The sequence below is a fragment of the Delphinus delphis genome, chromosome 1 (assembly GCF_949987515.2).
Source record: "Delphinus delphis chromosome 1, mDelDel1.2, whole genome shotgun sequence".
In the NCBI taxonomy this organism is placed as follows: Eukaryota; Metazoa; Chordata; class Mammalia; order Artiodactyla; family Delphinidae; genus Delphinus; species Delphinus delphis.
In genome coordinates, this window is record NC_082683.1 from 120,260,447 (window position 1) to 120,279,635 (window position 19,189).

The 19,189-nt window shown below is 42.6% G+C and overlaps 1 protein-coding gene across 2 annotated transcripts in view; it reads right to left on the bottom strand.

Annotated features, from left to right (window-relative positions):
- Nucleotides 1-12,086: 12,086 nt before the first annotated feature.
- Nucleotides 12,087-19,189, bottom strand: part of ALDH9A1 (aldehyde dehydrogenase 9 family member A1) — a 28,386-nt gene continuing 21,283 nt past the window's right edge. The window contains exons 9-12 of one of the 2 annotated variants that reach the window (XM_060033425.1): nucleotides 17,355-17,496; nucleotides 14,290-14,402; nucleotides 14,019-14,095; nucleotides 12,087-12,708 (exon numbers count right to left, since the gene is read on the bottom strand). In XM_060033425.1, coding sequence (XP_059889408.1) covers nucleotides 14,037-14,095; nucleotides 14,290-14,402; nucleotides 17,355-17,496 — 314 coding nt within the window. In that variant the 3' untranslated portion in view covers nucleotides 12,087-12,708; nucleotides 14,019-14,036. The remainder of the gene's footprint in view (nucleotides 12,709-14,018; nucleotides 14,096-14,289; nucleotides 14,403-17,354; nucleotides 17,497-19,189) is intronic. The other variant, XM_060033416.1, reaches the window with a different exon arrangement.

Genomic DNA, 19,189 nt, shown 5'->3' on the forward strand with positions numbered 1-19,189 from the left:
AACATGCTCTTGGGACTTCCCTGGTGATGCAGTGGTTAAGAATCTGCCTGCCAATGCAGGGGACATGGGTTCGATCCCTGGTCCGGGAAGATCCCACATGCCGCGGAGCAACTAAGCCCATGTGCCACAACTACTGAGCCTGCACTCTACAGCCCCCACACCACAACTACTGAAGCCTGTGCACCCTAGAGCCCACATGCTGCAACTACTGAGCCCATGCTCCACAACAAGAGGTACCACTGCAATGAGAAACCTGTGCACCGCAACGAAGAGTAGCCCCTGCTCACCACAACTAGAGAAAGTCTGTGTGCAGCAATGAAGACCCAACTCAGCCAAAAAAAAAAAGCAACATGCTCTTGATTTGATTTTTTTCTATTGTTTTTTACTCTCTATTTTATTTATTTACTCTTTGATCTTTATTATTTCCTTCATTCTGCTGACTTTAGGTTTTGTTTGTTCCTTTTCTAATTCTTTTAGGTGGTAGGTTAGGTTGTTTGAGATTTTTCTGTTTTTTGAGTAAGGCCTGTATTGCTATGAACTTCCCTCTTAGGACTGCTTTTGCTGCATCCCATAGATTTTGTTTAGTTGTGTTTTCATTGTCAGTTGTCTCAAGGTATTTTTTAAATTTCTTCTTTGATTTCATTGTTGACCCATTGGGTTTTTTTGGAGCGTGTTGTTTAGTCTCCGTGTAATCATTTTTTTTCCTCGTTTCTCTTTCTGTGTTTTTTTTTTTTTTTTTTTTTTTGGTCTGCGTTGGGTCTTCACTGCTGCACAGGCTTTCTCTAGTTGCGGCAAATGGGGGCTACTCTTTCTTGTGGTGTGCAGGCTTCTCATTGTGGTGGCTTCTGTTGTTGCGGAGCATGGGCTCTAGGCGTGCAGGCTTCAGTAGTTGCAGCACACAGGCTCAGTAGTTGTGAATCGCGGGCTTAGCTGCTCCGTGGCATGTGGGATCTTCCCAGACCAGGGATCGAACCTGGGTCCCCTGCATTGGCAGGTGGATTCTTAACCACTGCGCCACCAGGGAAGTCCCTGTGGTTGATTTTTAGTTTCATGCTGTTGTGGTCAGAAAAGATGATTGAAATCATTTCTACCCTCTTAAATTTGTTGAGGTTTGTTTTGTGTATTAGTATGTGGTCTATCCTAGAGAATGTTCCATGTGTGCTTGAAAAGAATGTGTATTGTTTTTTTTTGGATGTAATGTCCTGAAAATATCAGTTAAGTCTAACTGTTCTATTGTGTCATTTAGGATCTCTTTTGCCTTATTGATTTTCTGTCTGGAAGATCTGTCCCTTGATGTCAGTGGGGTGTTAACGTCTCCTACTATTATTGTATTCCCATCAATTTCTCCCTTTATGTCTGTTAGTATTTGTTTTATGTATTTAGGTGCTCCTATATTGGGAGCATATATGTTAAGAAGTATAATATCCTCTTCTTTTATTGATCCTTTTATCATTATATAGTGTCCTTTTTTTAAATCTTTCTTTATAGTCTTGTTTTAAAGTCTATTTTTTTCTGATATGGATCTTGCTACACCCTCGTTCTCCTGTTATTCCCATTTGCAAGAAATCTTTTTCCATCCCCTCACTTTCAATCTGTGTGTCCTTCGTCCTAAAGTGGATCTCTTATAGGCAACATATTGTAGGCTCTTGTTTTATTATCCAATCTGCCACTCTATGTCTTTTAATCAGAGCATTTAGTCCATTAACATTTAAGGTAATTAATAGATATGTATTTTAAACCTTGTTTTAATTGCCATTTTAAACCTTGTTTCCCAGTTGATTTTGTATTTCTTCTTTGTTCCTTTCTTTTTGTTTTTCCTTTTGTGGTTTGATGGTTATTTTCGTATTATGCTTGCGTTCTCTTCTATTTGTGAATCTATTGTATGTTTTTGTTTGTGGTTACCCTGGTTTTCAAGTATGTTAAACCATTACTATATCTATTTCCTTTAGATTGGTAGTCATATAAGCTCAAACACATTCTAAGAAAAAAATCTATATTTTTTACTCCCATCCCCCACATTTTATGATTCTGATATCCTCTTTTACATCTTCATGCTTATCCTTTTGCTGTTCATTGTAGTTATAATCACTTCCACAAAAAATTTTTGATTTTTTTAAAATCTATATACTGGCTTATTTTAGTGTTTTACTTTCCTATTGTGATTTTCTCTTTCCTTTATAGATTCTTGCTTCTTTTCTATTTAGAGAAGATTCTCAATCTTTCTTTCAGGATAGATTTAGTCTTGCTGTACTTTTAAATTTTTGCATGTCTGAGAAATTCTTTCTCTCTCCTTGTATGATCAGGCCACCCAAGACGGTTTTCCTCCTGCTCTGTACCTCCCCTTCTCAACCAGTGCCTGCTTCACCTATACCCTACTCACATGACTGACCTTCCTACACATACTTGCCCCCACCTCAGCTAGTTCTTCCTACATATTTGTCCCTAGCTAATGACTGTTCTAACCTTTAGATCAGAATATCTCCACTATGATTGATAGCTTATCAAAGGGGCAGTGAGGGCGTGTTCCCCTCTGCTAGTTTCCCTGGTAACCAATAAGCCAACCTGACCTCAATTCTCCCTATAACGGGTAACCTGGCCCTCACCCCAGGAACAAAGATTGCCACCATGTCCTGCCCATCTGCCACACACAGTGGGGTGTTGCTCCAGGACCCTGCTTCAGTCATGTAAGATTCCCCCATCCGTTAAACCATTAATGTCTCTGTCACTGACTCGGGGCTCTTTCTTTGGTCTCAAGGATGGACAAGTACAGAGCTTGTAGGCCTGCAGGGTGCAGCCCAACAATTGACAAAGCCAGCAAGGAGACCCAGGAAACTCCTGTGAGCACAGAGATATCAGGAAATAAGGACAGGGAATGGAAAGTTGCAGGGACTGTCCACTAACACATGGGGTACAAAAGTTGTGGGAGAAATCCCAGTGTGGCCGTCCACTACACATGGGGCCCATAAGTTGCAGGGGAAATCCTGGGGTGGCTATCCACTAGTATGTGGGGCCCTGTGGTGGCTGTCCTTCATGAATGAGGGCTGACAAGAGAGTATGGAGAACAATGGCCTAATGGCTCTGCTACTGTATTAAAATGAGCCTTTTGTAATTGGTTTGGCTTTAATCTTGGGTGTGTGCATGAGTGCCCCAGTATATGAGTCCAAATCCTGTTGTCTCTCCTTGGTTTTGACCCTTGTTAGGGGGTCCTGGTAACTTGAGTGCTGATGCATGTTCCTCTGAAAGTGATGGATATGAATGTGAGTGAATGATAGGTACTACTGTCTATCACTATTATTTGTTTAAACTGAATTAGCTATTCAGAAATTGAAAAAATTCCATGAAAATGTCCAAGATGGGACTCTTGACATTCTAAAACTGGTTTCTGCATATGCCATTAGAGGAAATTAGCTTTCTAGAAGGAAATGGTATTTCTCTTCTTGTGCCTCTGAGATGTAAATAATCTACCTGTGAGTGAAGGGGGAAAAAGAGACCCTCTTAAACTCTAGGAAAACTGTGAGGTCTCTGTGTCTATATAGATATATGTATGTCTATGTGTACCTTATAAATATGATGTGTCTCTGTCTCCAAATGGCATGGTGAGGATTGGTTTGTGGATGAGCTCTGTTTAATTGGCTTAAAAGAAATTAAGCACTTACATAAATTCTCAGAAAGATAAAAGAAACTGTCCAGAATGAATTTCAGGTTCACATGATCTGGGAAATATTCAGTACTGAACTGATATCTGCTATTGAAACTACTTAAGCTTGTTGGTTTGATTAATATAGATATGTCTTTAGAGTCATCAGTGTTAAGTATAATACTTCTGTTGTACCTAGGTTTACAAGAGGTAAAATAAGACCTTAATATATCTGTTGCAAATCTGTCAGCAAGGAAAATAACTTGGGGACTTCCCTGGTGGCGCAGTGGTTAAGAATTCGCCTGCCAATGCAGGGGACACAGGATCGAGCCCTGGTCCGGGAAGATCCCACGTGCTGTGGAGCAACTAAGCCAGTGTGCCACAACTCCTAAGCCTGCCCTCGGGAGCCCACATGCCACAACTGCTGAAGCCCGTGCGCCTAGAGCCCATCTCCACAACAAGAGAAGCCACCACAATGAGAAGCCCATGCACCACAACGAAGAGTAGCCCTCGCTCACCACAACTAGAGAAAGCCTGCACACAGCAGCGAAGACCCAACGCAGCCAAAAATTAATTAATTAAAAAAAGAAAAGAACTTGATATAATGAAACTTTAAGGAAATGTAAATGAGATAAGAGATTTGGGACAAACTCTCTAGGAATTACTATGTTTTGGGAATGTCTATCTAAAATAGTCTCTCCAGATTTTGGCAACTTGAAACTAAATGAAGAGAATTCATTGACTATCTGGGTCATTTCAAATAGGATAAAATATTGGAACATTAATTGCCAGGTGGGTCTAAGTTTACCTACCTTTGCCTTCTTAGGAGAGGAAGACTAAAGCGTAAGTTTTCCAATCAGGAAATGCTGGTATAAAAAAAGTTCACAATTACTTACTCCTTGGTTTTTGCCAGAGATTGAGGTTTTTAAGGGTTAAGATTATAATGTCATAATTCTAGTTATTATAACCAAGTTTCTTTATTGATTACATTGTAATCAGGTGTTTAACTATACCTTTTTAAGTCTTCTGTCATTTATAGACAATTATTGTTGTACTCTGATGCTCTTGCAAAAAGTGCTCCATCTTCAAGAAGATTCATAGGAAGGACTTTTTGACAAGCACAAGTCTCAGAAGTTTCAGCTCACAGTGCTGAACTGGGTAAGAAGTCAAACAATGCTAATGGAAAACCTGATGATCTCATAAAAAGTTAAAAGGATTGGTTACTGAGTGAACTGGTCTATATGGTTATAATTTTTATGGTTTTTGTCTGGAGTATTACTGGTTTTGATCTATGTTTTCCAGATATAGGGAAGCCCTTCCCTTCAAGTTAGTTATGACTTCCAGCAATTTGTTAAACTATACCTTTGGGTAGAATGGAAACATTTTTCTTTTCTCTCTACCTGGTCCCTCCAGAAATTGAAGACTCTTGGGTTCCAAGCAGGTGAATGGGAAAGACTGTCTCCTGGCATGTGCAGGAATCTCAATATTTGGGGGACTTCTACAAGAGGGGACTCCACCAAGGCAGAGTTGATGGCAGGCCTTGGTATGGCTTTCCTGGCCTTGAGAGGCCTTTTGGGAACTCAGTCTGAGACTTCTGAGGAATTCCACAACAGCCAGTTTGGAGGAGCCTAGGTGGCCACTGTAGGTGTGATTTTGGACATATTCCTGTATTACTGAAAACTTGTTTTCTGAACTATATTACAGACCTGGACAAAAACGACAGGCAGCTGCGATTGATATCATCTCAGAATACGGATACGGCTTGTATTTTGCTTAATGGTCATGATCTTCCCTGTGTTGTGCCTGTCAGGTGTCTTACATTTTGTCCCTAGCCTGAGTGGAGGAAATCTATTTGAGGACTGAGCAGCAACAATAACCTCACTGAGAAAAGAGTCTAATTGCTGGGTTAATGGCAACAGCAAGATGCCGTTTTTGTCTTCCTCTGGATTTCCATGAAAAATCGACCTGGCTAATGTGACCATGTGGAGACGACTGACAGTGGCGGGGTGGGGGAGGGGCGGGGGAAGACCCTTACCATCGTCCTGTCCCACATGCCAGTACGTCAGAAGGACCCTGTCGGTAAACATTACCATGTAACACATCATACACTTTGACTGCCCATGAGCCCCCCACCCAGGCTATGCTGTGTGCAGTGGAATAGGCTGGCTTCTGGACACACATGTCCAACTAGTGTGATTAACTGTTTTTTTGTTTGGAAAGACCTAATGCGTCCACCCCTAACAAAACATGGGGTAACTGCTGACTCCACCAGAATGTATTTTTTAGAGCCGAGGCCTTCTCCTCCCCATGGGGGTTGCTCGGGATTTGTGAAAAACAGGGTTGGCCTTACCTTCTTTATAACCAGACAGGGCACTGCTGCTATTGACTCCCTCTCCATTACCCCAGTAAGTGCTTGGCTCCAAAATTTGCCCACATTCTGGCAAATGACTGTTCTTAGCCTACTAGGTATCTTACTCTTGATGCTCTTTGGCTGCTGCCATCTGTATTTGTGGCATCTGGCTGCAGTGCCCCCCTACACACCTGACCCCAGGGATATCACAGAAGAAGGGCAGACCAAGATTGTGAGGGTCGTGCAGCGTACGTAGGGGTGGAGTGTATGATCAGGCCACCAAGATGGCTGCTCTCTGCACATCCCCTGCTCAACCAGTGCCTGCTTCACCTACACCCTACTCACATGACTGACCTTCCTACATACTTGCCCCCAACCCAGCTAGTGATTGTTCTAATCTTCAGATCAGAATATCTCCACCATGATAACTTATTAATGGGGTGGTGAAGAGCATGCCCCTCTGCTAGTTTCCCTGGTAACTGATAAGCCATCCTGACCTCAATTCCCCCTATAATTGGTAACCTCGCCCTCGCCCCAGGAACAAAGACTGCTGCCATGTCCTACCCACTGTCTGCCACACATGGTGGGGTGTCGTCCCAGGATCTTGCTTCAGACATAAAAGATCCACCACCCTTTAAACCACTGAGGTCTCTATCACTGACTCCAGGATCTTTCTTTGGTCTCAAGGATGGGCAAGTACAAGGCTTGTAGGCCTGCAGGGTGCAGCCCAACACTCCTTCTATTGTAAATGATACTCTCCCTGGGTAGAGTATCCTAGGTTGCAGATATTTCCCTTTCAGGACTTGGAATGCATCTTGCCACTCCCTCTGGCCTGCAACGTTTCTGTAGAGAAACCAGCTGATAGCCTTATGGAGGTTCCCTCTGTTTTTCTCTCGCTGCCTTCAGGATGCCTGCTTTAACTTTTCCCATTTTAATTATTAGATGTCTTGGTGTAGGTCAGTTTGGGTTCATCTTGTTTGGGACCTTCTGTGCTTCCTGTACCTGGATATCTGTTTCCTTCTTTAGGTTTGGGAAGTTTTCCACCAAAATCTCTTCAAGTTCATTTTTGATCCCCTTTTTCTCCTTCTGGGATCCCTATTATGTGTAGATCGGCTCACTTTACATTATCCCATAGGTTTCATATATTGCTTTCATTTTTTTTCGTTAGTCTGTCTGCTGTTCTGACTGGGTGATTTCAGTTATTTTATCTTCCAGATCACTTATTCATTCTTCTGCATCATTTAGTTTGCCCATGGCCAGGACCGTCTGTGTAGGTCTGTTTTCTGCCTACCACAATGCAGCTACTGCACTGCCCTCCGAGCCTCTGAAGCTCCCTTTCTGTCCCAGCTGATCTCCCAGCCACTGAAGGGGCTTCCCAGAGTGAGGGAACTTTTCCTCTTTCACAGCTCCCTCCCAGGGGAGGTGCTGTCCTAATTACTTTTTTTTTTTTTTTTTACTTTGGGACAGGTGCTGTCCTAATTACTTCTTTTTTTTTCTTTTGTCCTACCCGGTGATCTTTCTTACAGCTTTGGTTGTATGAGATCTTATGCCAAGGTTCAGCAGGTATTCTGTGAGAACTGTTCCACATGTAGATGTATTTTTGATGTATTTGTGGGAGGAGGTGAGTTCCACGTCCTTCTATCCCGCCATCTTGACCTCCACCTGTCCTTACTGTATAAGGTTCTTGAGGATCAAACCTAGCGCGGTGCTCCCGTGGCCAAGGGCCAGCTCAGTTTCCAGCACAAGACGTGGTAGGAAGCAGGAGGGCCACCTGCTGGTGAAACTTCATCCATCAAAATCAGCAACCAGGTTATCTTCTTATGTTCCAAGGACACCCCCAGAGTTTGCCCCACTTTCCTTTCATCCCTATATCACTTGCCTCCAAAGATGCTCTCCTAACTCAATCGAAAACAGCTCTCTCAGTTCCCTCTCTTAAGCAGCACTGTCCAATAGAACTTTCTGACATGATGGAAGTATTATTCAACTGCACTGTCCACTATAGTTACCACAACCCATGTGTGGCATCGAGTACTTGAAATGTGATGAGAGCAACTAAAAACCTGAGTTTTTATTTAGTTTTAATTGTATTTAAATAGCTAAATGTGGCTAGTGGCTACTGTACTTGGATAGCACAGCAGTAAAGCAGTGGTTCTCAACCTTGTCTGTCCCCTAAATTCACCCCAGCAGGGACCTTTTAAGAATCCAGATGAGCAGACCACACCCCAAATCAATTAAATTAGAATCTCGGTATTTTGTAAGCTCTTTCTGGGTATTTCAAACATGTGTCCAAAGTTGAGAACCGTTGCTCTAAAACCAGTGTTTGGCAAACTATACTGCGTAAGAACTTCCTGGGGGTCTTGTTAAAATGCAGATTCTGATTCAGAGGCCTGAGGTGAGAACTGAGATTCCACAGGTCAAACAAGCACAGGCTGCTGCCCCTGGGCCACACTGAGTACCAAGGCTCTACCCCAGCCCTTCGAATCCTTTCACTCACGCAAACATTAGGTACTTTCTGAGCCCAGTGGCATGACAGTTCTGGCTTTTAGAGTTTCCATTCTGATCGGAGAAATAATAAGCTTGTAATCTCAAACAGTGGTAAATGCTTTGAAGTAAATAAAACAGTGTAGTGGGATAAGGATGTGTGCGGCCAACTGCAGATTTAAGGAGGTGAATATTTAGTTTTTGGCTTTCAGGAGCCTACAGGTGAAGATCTAGAAAAACATGCTCTCTGGGGAAGAGCAACAGTGAGTGTGAGGCTCCTGAGGCAAGAAAAGGCCTGGCAGAGTAACGCACAGGTGAACGGGGAGAGTGACAGAGGTGGGAATCAGAGAAGGGCAGTGGTGGTCACGGTGAGGAGTTTGGACTGTGTTCTAACTGAACTAAAAGCCGCAGCAGGGCCTTAAGCAAGAGCATGAGGAATGCTGATTTACTCTGAAGAGATCTGCTCACTGCTGATCTGACTTTCTGATAGTTTTTCACAGCATCATTTAACTGCTAAGACTCGGTCTCCTCTTTCCCCTTTGCTGATTTTTTCCCCCTCACACTGTAAAAAGAAATACAAAGATAGGTCTCTAGGTATAAGAAAAACCAAGGAATCATTTTTACTTCTGAGGAAAGCCAAACTCAGAACTACACATTTCAGAGAAGCTAGGGTGGAGACTCTGGCATTGGAAGAAGCAGGCAAGGAACGCAGGGTTGCCCCCCTTCTCCGGAAGCTCCTGGTGGATGACCTCCGTGGATGGTGTCAGTAAACTGTAGCCCACCTTCCTTCTGCCAGATTCTTGCCTTAGGCAGCAAGAGGACTGAAGGTGTAAGAAATAAAGAGCAGCAGGAGCAAAGAAGGGACCCAGTGGCCACCTTTTGTCTGAAAAAAACCTGCCGAAGTGAGAGACTGCCTCTGTTTGGAGTCACAGAAAAGCCAAGCCAGAGATCAGGACTCTGAGCTATTGCAAAGGAGTAAGCCAACATGGGTCTTGGTTTTCTTCTTTCTCTCATTAATACAATTCCAAAACCACTTCTATCAGTAGCAGTTAAATGACACTGTAGCACAGGAAGCTGTCAACCAAATAAATCTTAAAATGCATACAAAAGGACATGAGTTGAATAAATTTACACGTGGCCTCATGAGGATACAGGGTTAGTTGGCAGTTATTACCTTTAAGAAAATCCTAGGAAAGATATGCACCCAAATGTTAACAGTAGTTACCGCTAGGAGATAATATTAGATGGCAGAAGGAAAAAGAAGGGTACCTTCTGCTTAACTTTCAAAAGTTAATCAAAATATTAGTAGAGGTACTTCCTGGGTGGTCCAGTGGGTAAGACTCCATGCTCCCAATGCAGGGGGCACGGGTTCGATCCCTGGTCAGGGATCTAGATCCCGCATGCCACAACTAAGAGCCTACATGCCACAACTAAAACTTTGCACGCCACAACTAAAGATCCTGCACACCACAACGAAGATCCTGTGTGCCGCAACTAAAGACCTGGTGGAGCCAAATAAATAAATATTAAAAAAAAAATACTAGTAGAGAAAAAGGAGACTCCAGGAGCATTTAACTAGATGATACAGCTTCTTCCACATCAAAGGAAGGCCTGGCCTCTTGGTTAAATCATGTTTCCTTAAGTGCATTTTGTACATATTATTACTCTCCTAAGATGCTTCATTAACAAACAAGAATCTCTGTTCAGGTAAATTTGTGAAGTACGATAGCTGATGACATCCTGGAACACACTTTGGACCACGCTGGGTGCGGTAGGCTGCATAATGCCCCCCACCAGCTATGTCACATCTTAAGTTTCGGGACCTGTGAATATTTTATGGCAAAAGGACACTTTGCAGATATGATTATGTTAAGGATCTTGAGATAAGAGATTATTATGCACCATCTGGTGGGCCCTCAATGCTATCGTAAGTGTCCATATAAGAGGGAAGCAGAGGGGGATCTGACCACACAGAGAAACAAGGCAATGGAAGCAGAGACTTGATGCTAAGCTGCTGCTGCTAAACAAAGAGGAGGGGCCATGAGCCACAGAATGCAGCTCTAGAGACTGGAAAAGGAGGGGAAAGATTCTCTCCTAGAGCCTACAGAGGGAGCATGCCCTGCCAACACCCTGGTTTTTGCCCAGTGAAACCATTTTGGACTTCTGACCTCCAGAACTACAAGGTAATAAATGTGCTGTTTTAAAGTCCCCACATTTGTGGTAATTCGTTACAGCAGTCATACGGAATGAATACAGTGAGTTAAGGTCTAGGAATCGGGGAAGGAGAGCAGGAAGCGTAAGAGTTAAAGTCCCACATAGCTGGATTGGAACTCTACTCTTCAACTTACTGACTTGGCTGTGGTCCAGGCTTCTCCAATTCTCAGCTTCTTCACCTGAAAATTGGGGCTAACGACTTCCTCATGTTTAGTGTGAGTATTCAATGAGAAGGGAAGTAGCAGATGGATCGCAGGGAGTATTCAAATGTTGGTTCCCTTTCCCTGGCTGTTTTCTCTTCAGAGGAACTGCCAGAAACTTGTCTTCTCCCAGGCAGCTCCTACTGTGGAAGTCACACAAGGACCCAGAGTGACCCCCGAAGACCCAGGGTGAGATCATTGTTGGCCTTGCTCGGTATCATGTATGTGCCCGCTGTGCGAATATCCATCGAGAGAGGCTGATTCAATTGTTCTCATCCTCTAACTACAGTTTCTGCCCATCATAGTAGATAATCAGATGCAGGCCCAGTAACAAGAATCATCCCTTACCTCTTAGCTACCGTGATGATTAATTTTACATGTCAACCTGACTGGGCGATGGGATGCCTGGGTATGTCTATGAGGGTGTTTCCAGAAGAGATCAGCATTTGAACTGGTGAACTGAGTAACGCAGACGGCCCTCCCCATGTGGTGGGAATCATCCAATCCATTCAGGGCCCAAATAGAACAAAAAGGCAGAAGAAGGGCAAACTCACTCTCTCTGCTTGAGCTGAGACATCCATCTTCTTCCCTCAGACAGCAGCACTCCTGGTTTTACACCACCAGCTTTCCTGGATCTCCAGCTTATGGAGAGCAGACTGTGGGCCTTCGCAGCCGCCATAATCACGTAAGCCAATTCCTATAAGAAATCTTCTCTTATACGTATCTGTTCTATTCTATTGGTTCTGGAGAACCCTAATACCACTATTAAATCTAAATTATTCCCCTGAAGGGAAGATAAGAGGGCAAGATGAGGATCACTGCAACAGTCTGAGAAGTCACCATGATCTGACAGCCCTTTAAGGACAGGCCCAGTTTATCTGGGCTGGGAAGAACATGGAGCCCAGAAGTCTGAATGGGCCACTGAAAGTTCATTACAGCAACAGAAGCCTGCCCATGTGTACTCACTGCAAAGAAGGTCAAATCCTCTGCCTTAAACGTTTAACTTTAGCCCTATCCTGTGTCCTCCTATAACCCTGAGATGTGTATAGCTTCAAAACATGACACTGAAAGGACTGACGGTGTGATTTATTTAGTTTCAGTATACTGCAGTAGATTACAAATAATCTGTACGTTTAAAAGGAAACTCTTCTGTCATAAGAGAGCAAGCTGTAACTCAAGGACTGGAGCCGGTTTCCCCCATCCCCGCAGCGCTGGCTCTGGCCAGTCAGCATTCACACCAAACAGACCCGTCTATTAATTAGCCAAGCCCTCTCTCCTGACTGCCAGCCTTCTGAATGGAATGACAAGGGGCCATGTCTTTAAAAACGTCAAGGAGCAGAAATCTCTGCTGATTCCCCCAGGAACCTCTATAAAGGCACGGGTTCTTTAAAGCAAGCTAGAGAATGAACCTGTCAGTGGGTCGGCTCTGTGGAAGAACAATCCTGGTCCCTCCCCCTGTTTTCCAGTAGTGTGCTAGTGGCTCTCAAAGATTTCCCAGAAATTTGCTTTAAGGAAAATCACAGCTTTCTTGATTAGCATCTAAAAGGCACTTACGCATATTTTCACTTAGGAAATTGATTGAGCGATGAAGAGTAACACTGAACCATTCTCTTATCCTGAATGGCCAACATTCTGGATCTAAACTGGTAGGTGGCTGCACCGCCGCGGTCAAGAGAGCCGCTTCTCATTATTCCCAGGCCCGGCCATGTTCACTGGCTTCTCTGCACGTTTTCAAAAAGCAGACTCCACGTCACCCATCTCCACACACACAGTCTTTAGTTGTGAATAATATTCAATTGTCACACGGCCATTCTCTCTGCCAAACCCTGAAAGGAAGAGAAGGGGTGAGGGTGAGCCATTGCGGTAATCCAGCCAGTGACCTGCAGAAACAGGCACTGCTCCCAGGGCTGGAGAAGAGTGCAGAGCCAAGACGTTCTGGGATCAAGTCCTCAACTGCATGTATTAACTGTGGAGCTAGACGTGGGAAAAGTAACACACTAGCCTTCGGGGATGGGGAACTATTTAGGTTTCATTTCTTACCAGTACGACTCTTAACTTCTAGCATCTACTCTTCTAGACTAAGGTCTAAAAATGTTCAGACTTTCTTATCAAGCATTAGAGCATTCTCTACAATTATCAATCAACCTGATGCCTTTGAAAGTCAGTGCTAACTTAAAACTTAACTCTACATAATAGGCTTATTAACCTTCTCTTATACTAAATCTGTAAGAGCACCTACTATTTATACTCTGTCCACTCACGTGGGGAGTGGACCCTTTAGGCTCTCAGGTTACTCAAAGCCAAGACACTGCCCAATCAATAGTAGATGAGGTTACAGGACAGCCTTCCTTGTGTCCCCTACCCCAGACGGAGGCAGGCTCTGCATCCTAAGAGCAAGGCCCAGTCTCCAAAAATGCACATCTCCAGGGGGCATCATTCCAAATGGGACATACACAATGGCCCTGCTAAGGCCTCACTCTGCCTTTTGTTCCTTTCCAAATCCTCTCAGCATGGAGCCCATTGGGCATGTTAGGCCAGCTTTCTGTCCCTCTCATCTCATATAGGCATATCCATGGGCACTGATCCAAAGATTCAGGTTTAGGGAAGGGAAAGCTGGCCTCAGAGGCCCCACTGAGGCCAAAGCTGCAGATTCCAAACAAACTGAGGGTTATGAATTAATAAAACAGAGCCTTGGTTCCTACCCTGCATTTAGGTCTGTGTTACAGCTCCTCCAGGTACCCCAAAGGGACAAGAAGGACTAGTGAAGTATGACTAGAGAATGCCAGAATGATACCAAACGCAATACCAAATAAAACTGTCAAATTAACACCCACCATCTCATCATCATTCATCCGTGTTTATATGTTTGCCAACACGGTGATGGCCATAAATATCTGCCAGGAGAGTAGGGGTCGGACTCTTAGAATGGTGCACCCACAAAGTCCAAACCAATTTTCATACAGAATTGGTGAAATTAGCAACAAACTCCAAAGAAAGAACCTCAAAGTAATGGCTATGTTCCTGATGCCTCAAATCTCCTAACAGACTAGATTTACAAACTTGCCATGGTTAGAACGCCTAGGGGTGGTTTCACACTTAATGGCAATCACAGACTGTGAGGAAAAAGTAATCCTACCCATGAGATAAACCTTTTTCAGATATATGTCAGCTGTTCACAATCCAGTCTACACATCAAAGACTTCTGGAGAGCTTCTGGAAAAAAATAAAGATACTCAGCTTCCATTCCCAGAGACGGATACAGTGGGCCTGGGGAGGACCAGGAATTCATATACTTTTCCAGGTGATTCTGATACACACACGGGTTTAGGAACCTGTTCCATAAGGACTGAATTATGACCAGTGTTTCTAGAGACGGGGGTTTGCTTTCACAGTTCCCAGATCCTCACCTGACTTCTTATATCCACCAAAGGGCAACTCCACTGGGCTGACATTATAGTTGTTAATGAAGCACATTCCAGCCTGAAGCGCAGCCACCACTCTGTGGGCACGCTGGATGTCCCTATGAAGAAAAAAATGCATTGGTTATTCAGTTTCTTTTGCTACAACCTTACCAGGAAAAGTTAGTCGGTCACTTCTAAGGGTCTCAAAACAATGCCAAATTCTTGTTTCTTCAAACTGTGTTTTAAAATCTTATACCATCCATGCAAAATAGACAAGGATTTGAATTTTACAGTCTCATCCAAACGCATGTATAAAATAAGCAGCAGCAACAAGGGTGCCAAAACAATTCAATGGGGGAAAATAGTCTTTTCAACAAATAGTGCTAGAACAACTGGATATACATAGGCAGAAGAATGAAGGAAGATCCCTTTCTTACACTACACACAAAAATTAACTCAAATGGGTCACTGACCTAAAATGTCAGAGTGAAAACCACAGAACTCTTTGAAGCAAACAGGAATAAATCTTCATGACCTTCGGTTAGATACAATCTTCTTAGACATGACACCAAAAGTAACAGATACAGAAAAAATAGAATAATTACACTGACAAAATTTTAAAATTTTGTGCTGCAAACGAGACTATCAGGAAAGTAAAAAGACAACTCACAGAAATGCAAATCAAAACTGATACAAGACACCACTGCACGACCTCTAGGATGGCTAAAATCAAGAGAACCGACAATAACAATTGCTGACTAGGATGTGGAGAAACTGCAACCCTTATACATTGCTGATGGGAATGTAAAATGGTACTGCCACTTTGGAAAACAGTTTAGCAGCTCCTCAAATAGTTAAACACAGAGTCACCATAGGATCCAGCAATTCCACTCCTGGGTATATACCAGAAATGAAATATACAAATATCTACACAAAGACTCATATATGAATGCTCACAGGAGCATTATTCATAATAGCCAAAGAGTAGAAACAGCCCAAATGTCTACCAATGGGTCAATGAATAAACAAAATGTGATATATCCATACAACAGAATATTACTCAGTAGTAGAAAGGAATAAAGTAGTGATACGTACTATAACAGTAAATGAACTTTGAGAAGAAGCCAGTAGATGAACTAAGTGAAAGAAGCCAGTCGTGAAGGGTCACATACTGTATGATTTCATCTACGTAAAATATTCAAAATATGCAAATCTATAAAGACAAAGTAGATCAGTGGTTGCCAGGGACTGGGGGGAGGGGAAAATGCAGAGTAACTGTTATTGTTCTTAGAATGAAGAAAATGTTCTAAAATTAGATTATGACAGTTGCACAATCTGTAAATATACTAAAAACTGTTGAATTGTACAATTTAAATAGGTGGATTGTTTGGTATATGAATTATCCCAACAAAGCTGTTTTAAAAAAAAAAAAGGAGTTACCCTCCTTTGTAACTGGTCTTTGTCTGTATTTTGGTGGCGAAGCAAAGCAAGAGGAGAGACTTATCCCATTCAATCCTCAAATCAAAAAAAGCAGCTCCTGGGACTTCCCTGGTGGTGCAGTGGTTAAGACTCCACACTCCCAATGCAGGGGCCCTGGGTTTGATCCCTGGTCAGGAAACTAGATCCCACACGCATGCTGCAACTAAGAGTTCACATGTCACAACTAAAGAGCCCGCCTGCCACAACTAAGGAGCCCACGTGCACAATTAAGACCTGGCACAACCAAATAAATAAATATTTTAAAATATACATATATATACAAAAAAAAAAAAAAAGCAGCTCCTGGGAATTCCCTGGCGGTCCAGTGGTTATGACTCTGTGCTTTCACTGCCAAGGGCCTGGGTTCAATCCCTGGTCGGGGAAATAAGATCCCGTAAGCTGTGAGGCACAGCCCAAAAAAACAAAGCAAAGCAAAACAAAGCAAACAAACAAAAAAGCAGCTCCTCAGAGAGGACTTTTAGGGTAGTGAAACTACTCTGTATGATATTACAACAGTGAGTACAAGTTATTATACATTTGTCCAAACCCATAGATTGCACACCAAGAGTGAACCCTAATGTGGACTATAGTCTTTGGGTGATAAAGATGTGTTCATGTAGCTTCATCAGTTCTAACAACTGTTCCACTCTGGTGGGGGATGTGGATCATGGGGGAGACTATGCATGTGTGGGGCAGGAGTAGCTGGGAAATCTCTGTACTTCCACTCAGTTTTGCAGTGAACCTAAAAGTGCTCTTAAAGTCTATTAAAAAAAAAAAAGTAGCTCCTCACTTTTTTCTTCAGAACTCAAAAAGAAGCTACTACATCAGGTCCTCAAGGGAGACGTGGGTCTTCCATCCCACGTTCCTGACCACAAATCTACAAAAAATAATAACCTTGTATGTCACTAAAGAAACAGCATAATCCCAAGTGTAAACAGTCTTAGAAAACTGCCTACTACTGCCAAAGACTAATCAGAATTTGTACATAAACAAGCAACCTGCAAGAATTTTCTAAGAAATTTTTCTCCGAAATCACTTTTTGTTTTTCTTATAGTGGTTAAAGTTTATGTACAAAGATATTAATCCCAACATTACTTACAACAGTTAAAACTGGAAATAGCACCCTAAATACACAACAATAGAAAAAAGGCCCACATGTGTTACAATGCATTCCAATTTAGGGACTTCTATAAAGCTAAAAATCATGGCTTTGAAGGATACTGCCCAGTATTTATATGCTTATGGATTTCTAAATTCCTTGACATACATGTTTTTAATAGGCACCTAACATGATGCTTTACATAGATCAGAAACTTAAATATTTATTCAATGTATGAATGAAAAAAGGATAGAATTTTCATCAATAAAGCTAATAGCTTAATTTAAACTCAACACTAGGGTTCTCTGGCTATTCAGGGCTAACTGTGAAATGCTACTTTGCCATCTTTTGACTTTAACTGAAGCAAATAGAAAGTGCTGATGAAAATGCAGTGAGGGCAAACTCCAGTGAGGGAACAAGATCAATTAAATATCTAAGAAGACACTGCAGCCCCATTTCTTCAAAGCCACTTGGGGTGTCCTTCCCCACCTACCTGGTGAAGACACCAGCTGCTAGTCCGAAAGTGGTATCATTGGCTCTTTCCAGAACCTCAGCTTCAGTGTCAAATGATAAAATGGACATAACCGGTCCAAAAATCTCTTCTTTCACACAGGTCATGTCATCTCTACAATTAGCTGCAAACATTATTAAAAAACCAAACATCAGCAAAGGAATGATTATTTCTGGCACGTTAAAATTTCCTGTTCATAGTAAACAGTGAATACACGGCTTTAGAGAAATTTCAATGTGACATTTTCAGTGTGAATATAAATCCGAGCATCCTTTCTGCATGACGATTCAACACTACGTATTAAGGAGCCATGGCCTCTGTGTTCATTCTAAATCTACTTTTTTGAATTCATCATAAGGAAATAGCTAATGAGGTGTACAAGGATGTACATACAAGGACTTCCATCACAACATTCCTGTGACAGTCAAAACTAGAAGCAACACACTAGACATCCAAAATAGATGGGATGATCACGTGAATGGTACACAACCCAATGATGAACTGCTATGAAGCATCAAAAAGTAATGTTGGGCTTCCCTGGTGGCTCAGTGGTTGAGAGTCCGCCTGCCAATGCAGGCGACACGGGTTCGTGCCCCGGTCCGGGAGGATCCCACATGCCGCGGAGTGGCTGGGCCTGTGAGCCACGGCCGCTGAGCCTGCGCGTCCGGAGCCTGTGCTCCGCAACAGGAGAGGCCACAACAGTGAGAGGCCCACATATCGCAAAAAAAAAAAAAAAAAAGTAATGTTTTGGAGACTTCCCTGGTGGTCCAGTGTTAAGAATCCGCCTTCCAATGCAGAGGACGCGGGTTCGATCCCTGGTTGGGGAACTAAGATCCCACATACCGCAGGGCAGCTAAGCCCGCGCGCCACAACTAGAGAGCCCATGCGCCCCAACTACTGAGCCTGCATGCCCTGGAGCCCACATGCCACAACTACAGAAGCCCACGTGCCACAACTAAGAAGCCCATGCACCACAACAGAGACTCAGCGCAGCCAAAAAAAACAAAAAAACAAAAATGACGGTGTGTGTGTGTGCATGTGTGTGTATAGGATGCGCTCCAAATGAATTAAAATGATTACTAAAAAAAAAGAAGTAATGTTTTTGAAGAAAACTTAGTAAGTAAATGCTCATGATTAACATTCACTGAAAAAGGTACAAACAGTATATATCCTCCCAATTTCTGTTAAAATGTTACACATGACTAACATTTTTTATATTTTTTCACATTTTCTTAATGACTCTGATATGATTAGAATGAGAAACAATATTTTTAAAAAAGAAAATACAATGTAAAAATAATAACTTAGAAATAACTGAAGGAGTGTTCATTTTATATGAAAATATACTTAAGTTTTTAAGTGACTAAATCCCTAAAAAGATTAAATTCACTTGACATTTTAAAATATGCATATATGTCTAAAGAAGCTCATATATTTAGATGTGAAATACTGAACCTCACTGATCCTCAAGACAGTGGTGCTTTTATCCACACTTTGGCTGAAGAACAGCTCACCTCAATGCTGGAAACCACGCATGGAGTGAGATATGTTGTTTGTAAGGTTGTGTGACACACGTAAACAATGTGGAGGCAGAAAAGCAGCTTGAGAACCCTACTTTAAACACCAGCTTTACACTAGCCAAAGCTAAAAACCAACTGCTCACATATCTACAAAGAGGAGGACTCTAAAATCTCATAAGAGATGAATCAGAGCTTGCGCATACAAAGTAAGAACAGCACTCTGGTCGTGTGTATGTTACACTGTACTCTGGGGACACCTAAACTACCTTCAAAGGTATATTAAATAATTTTAGGTTG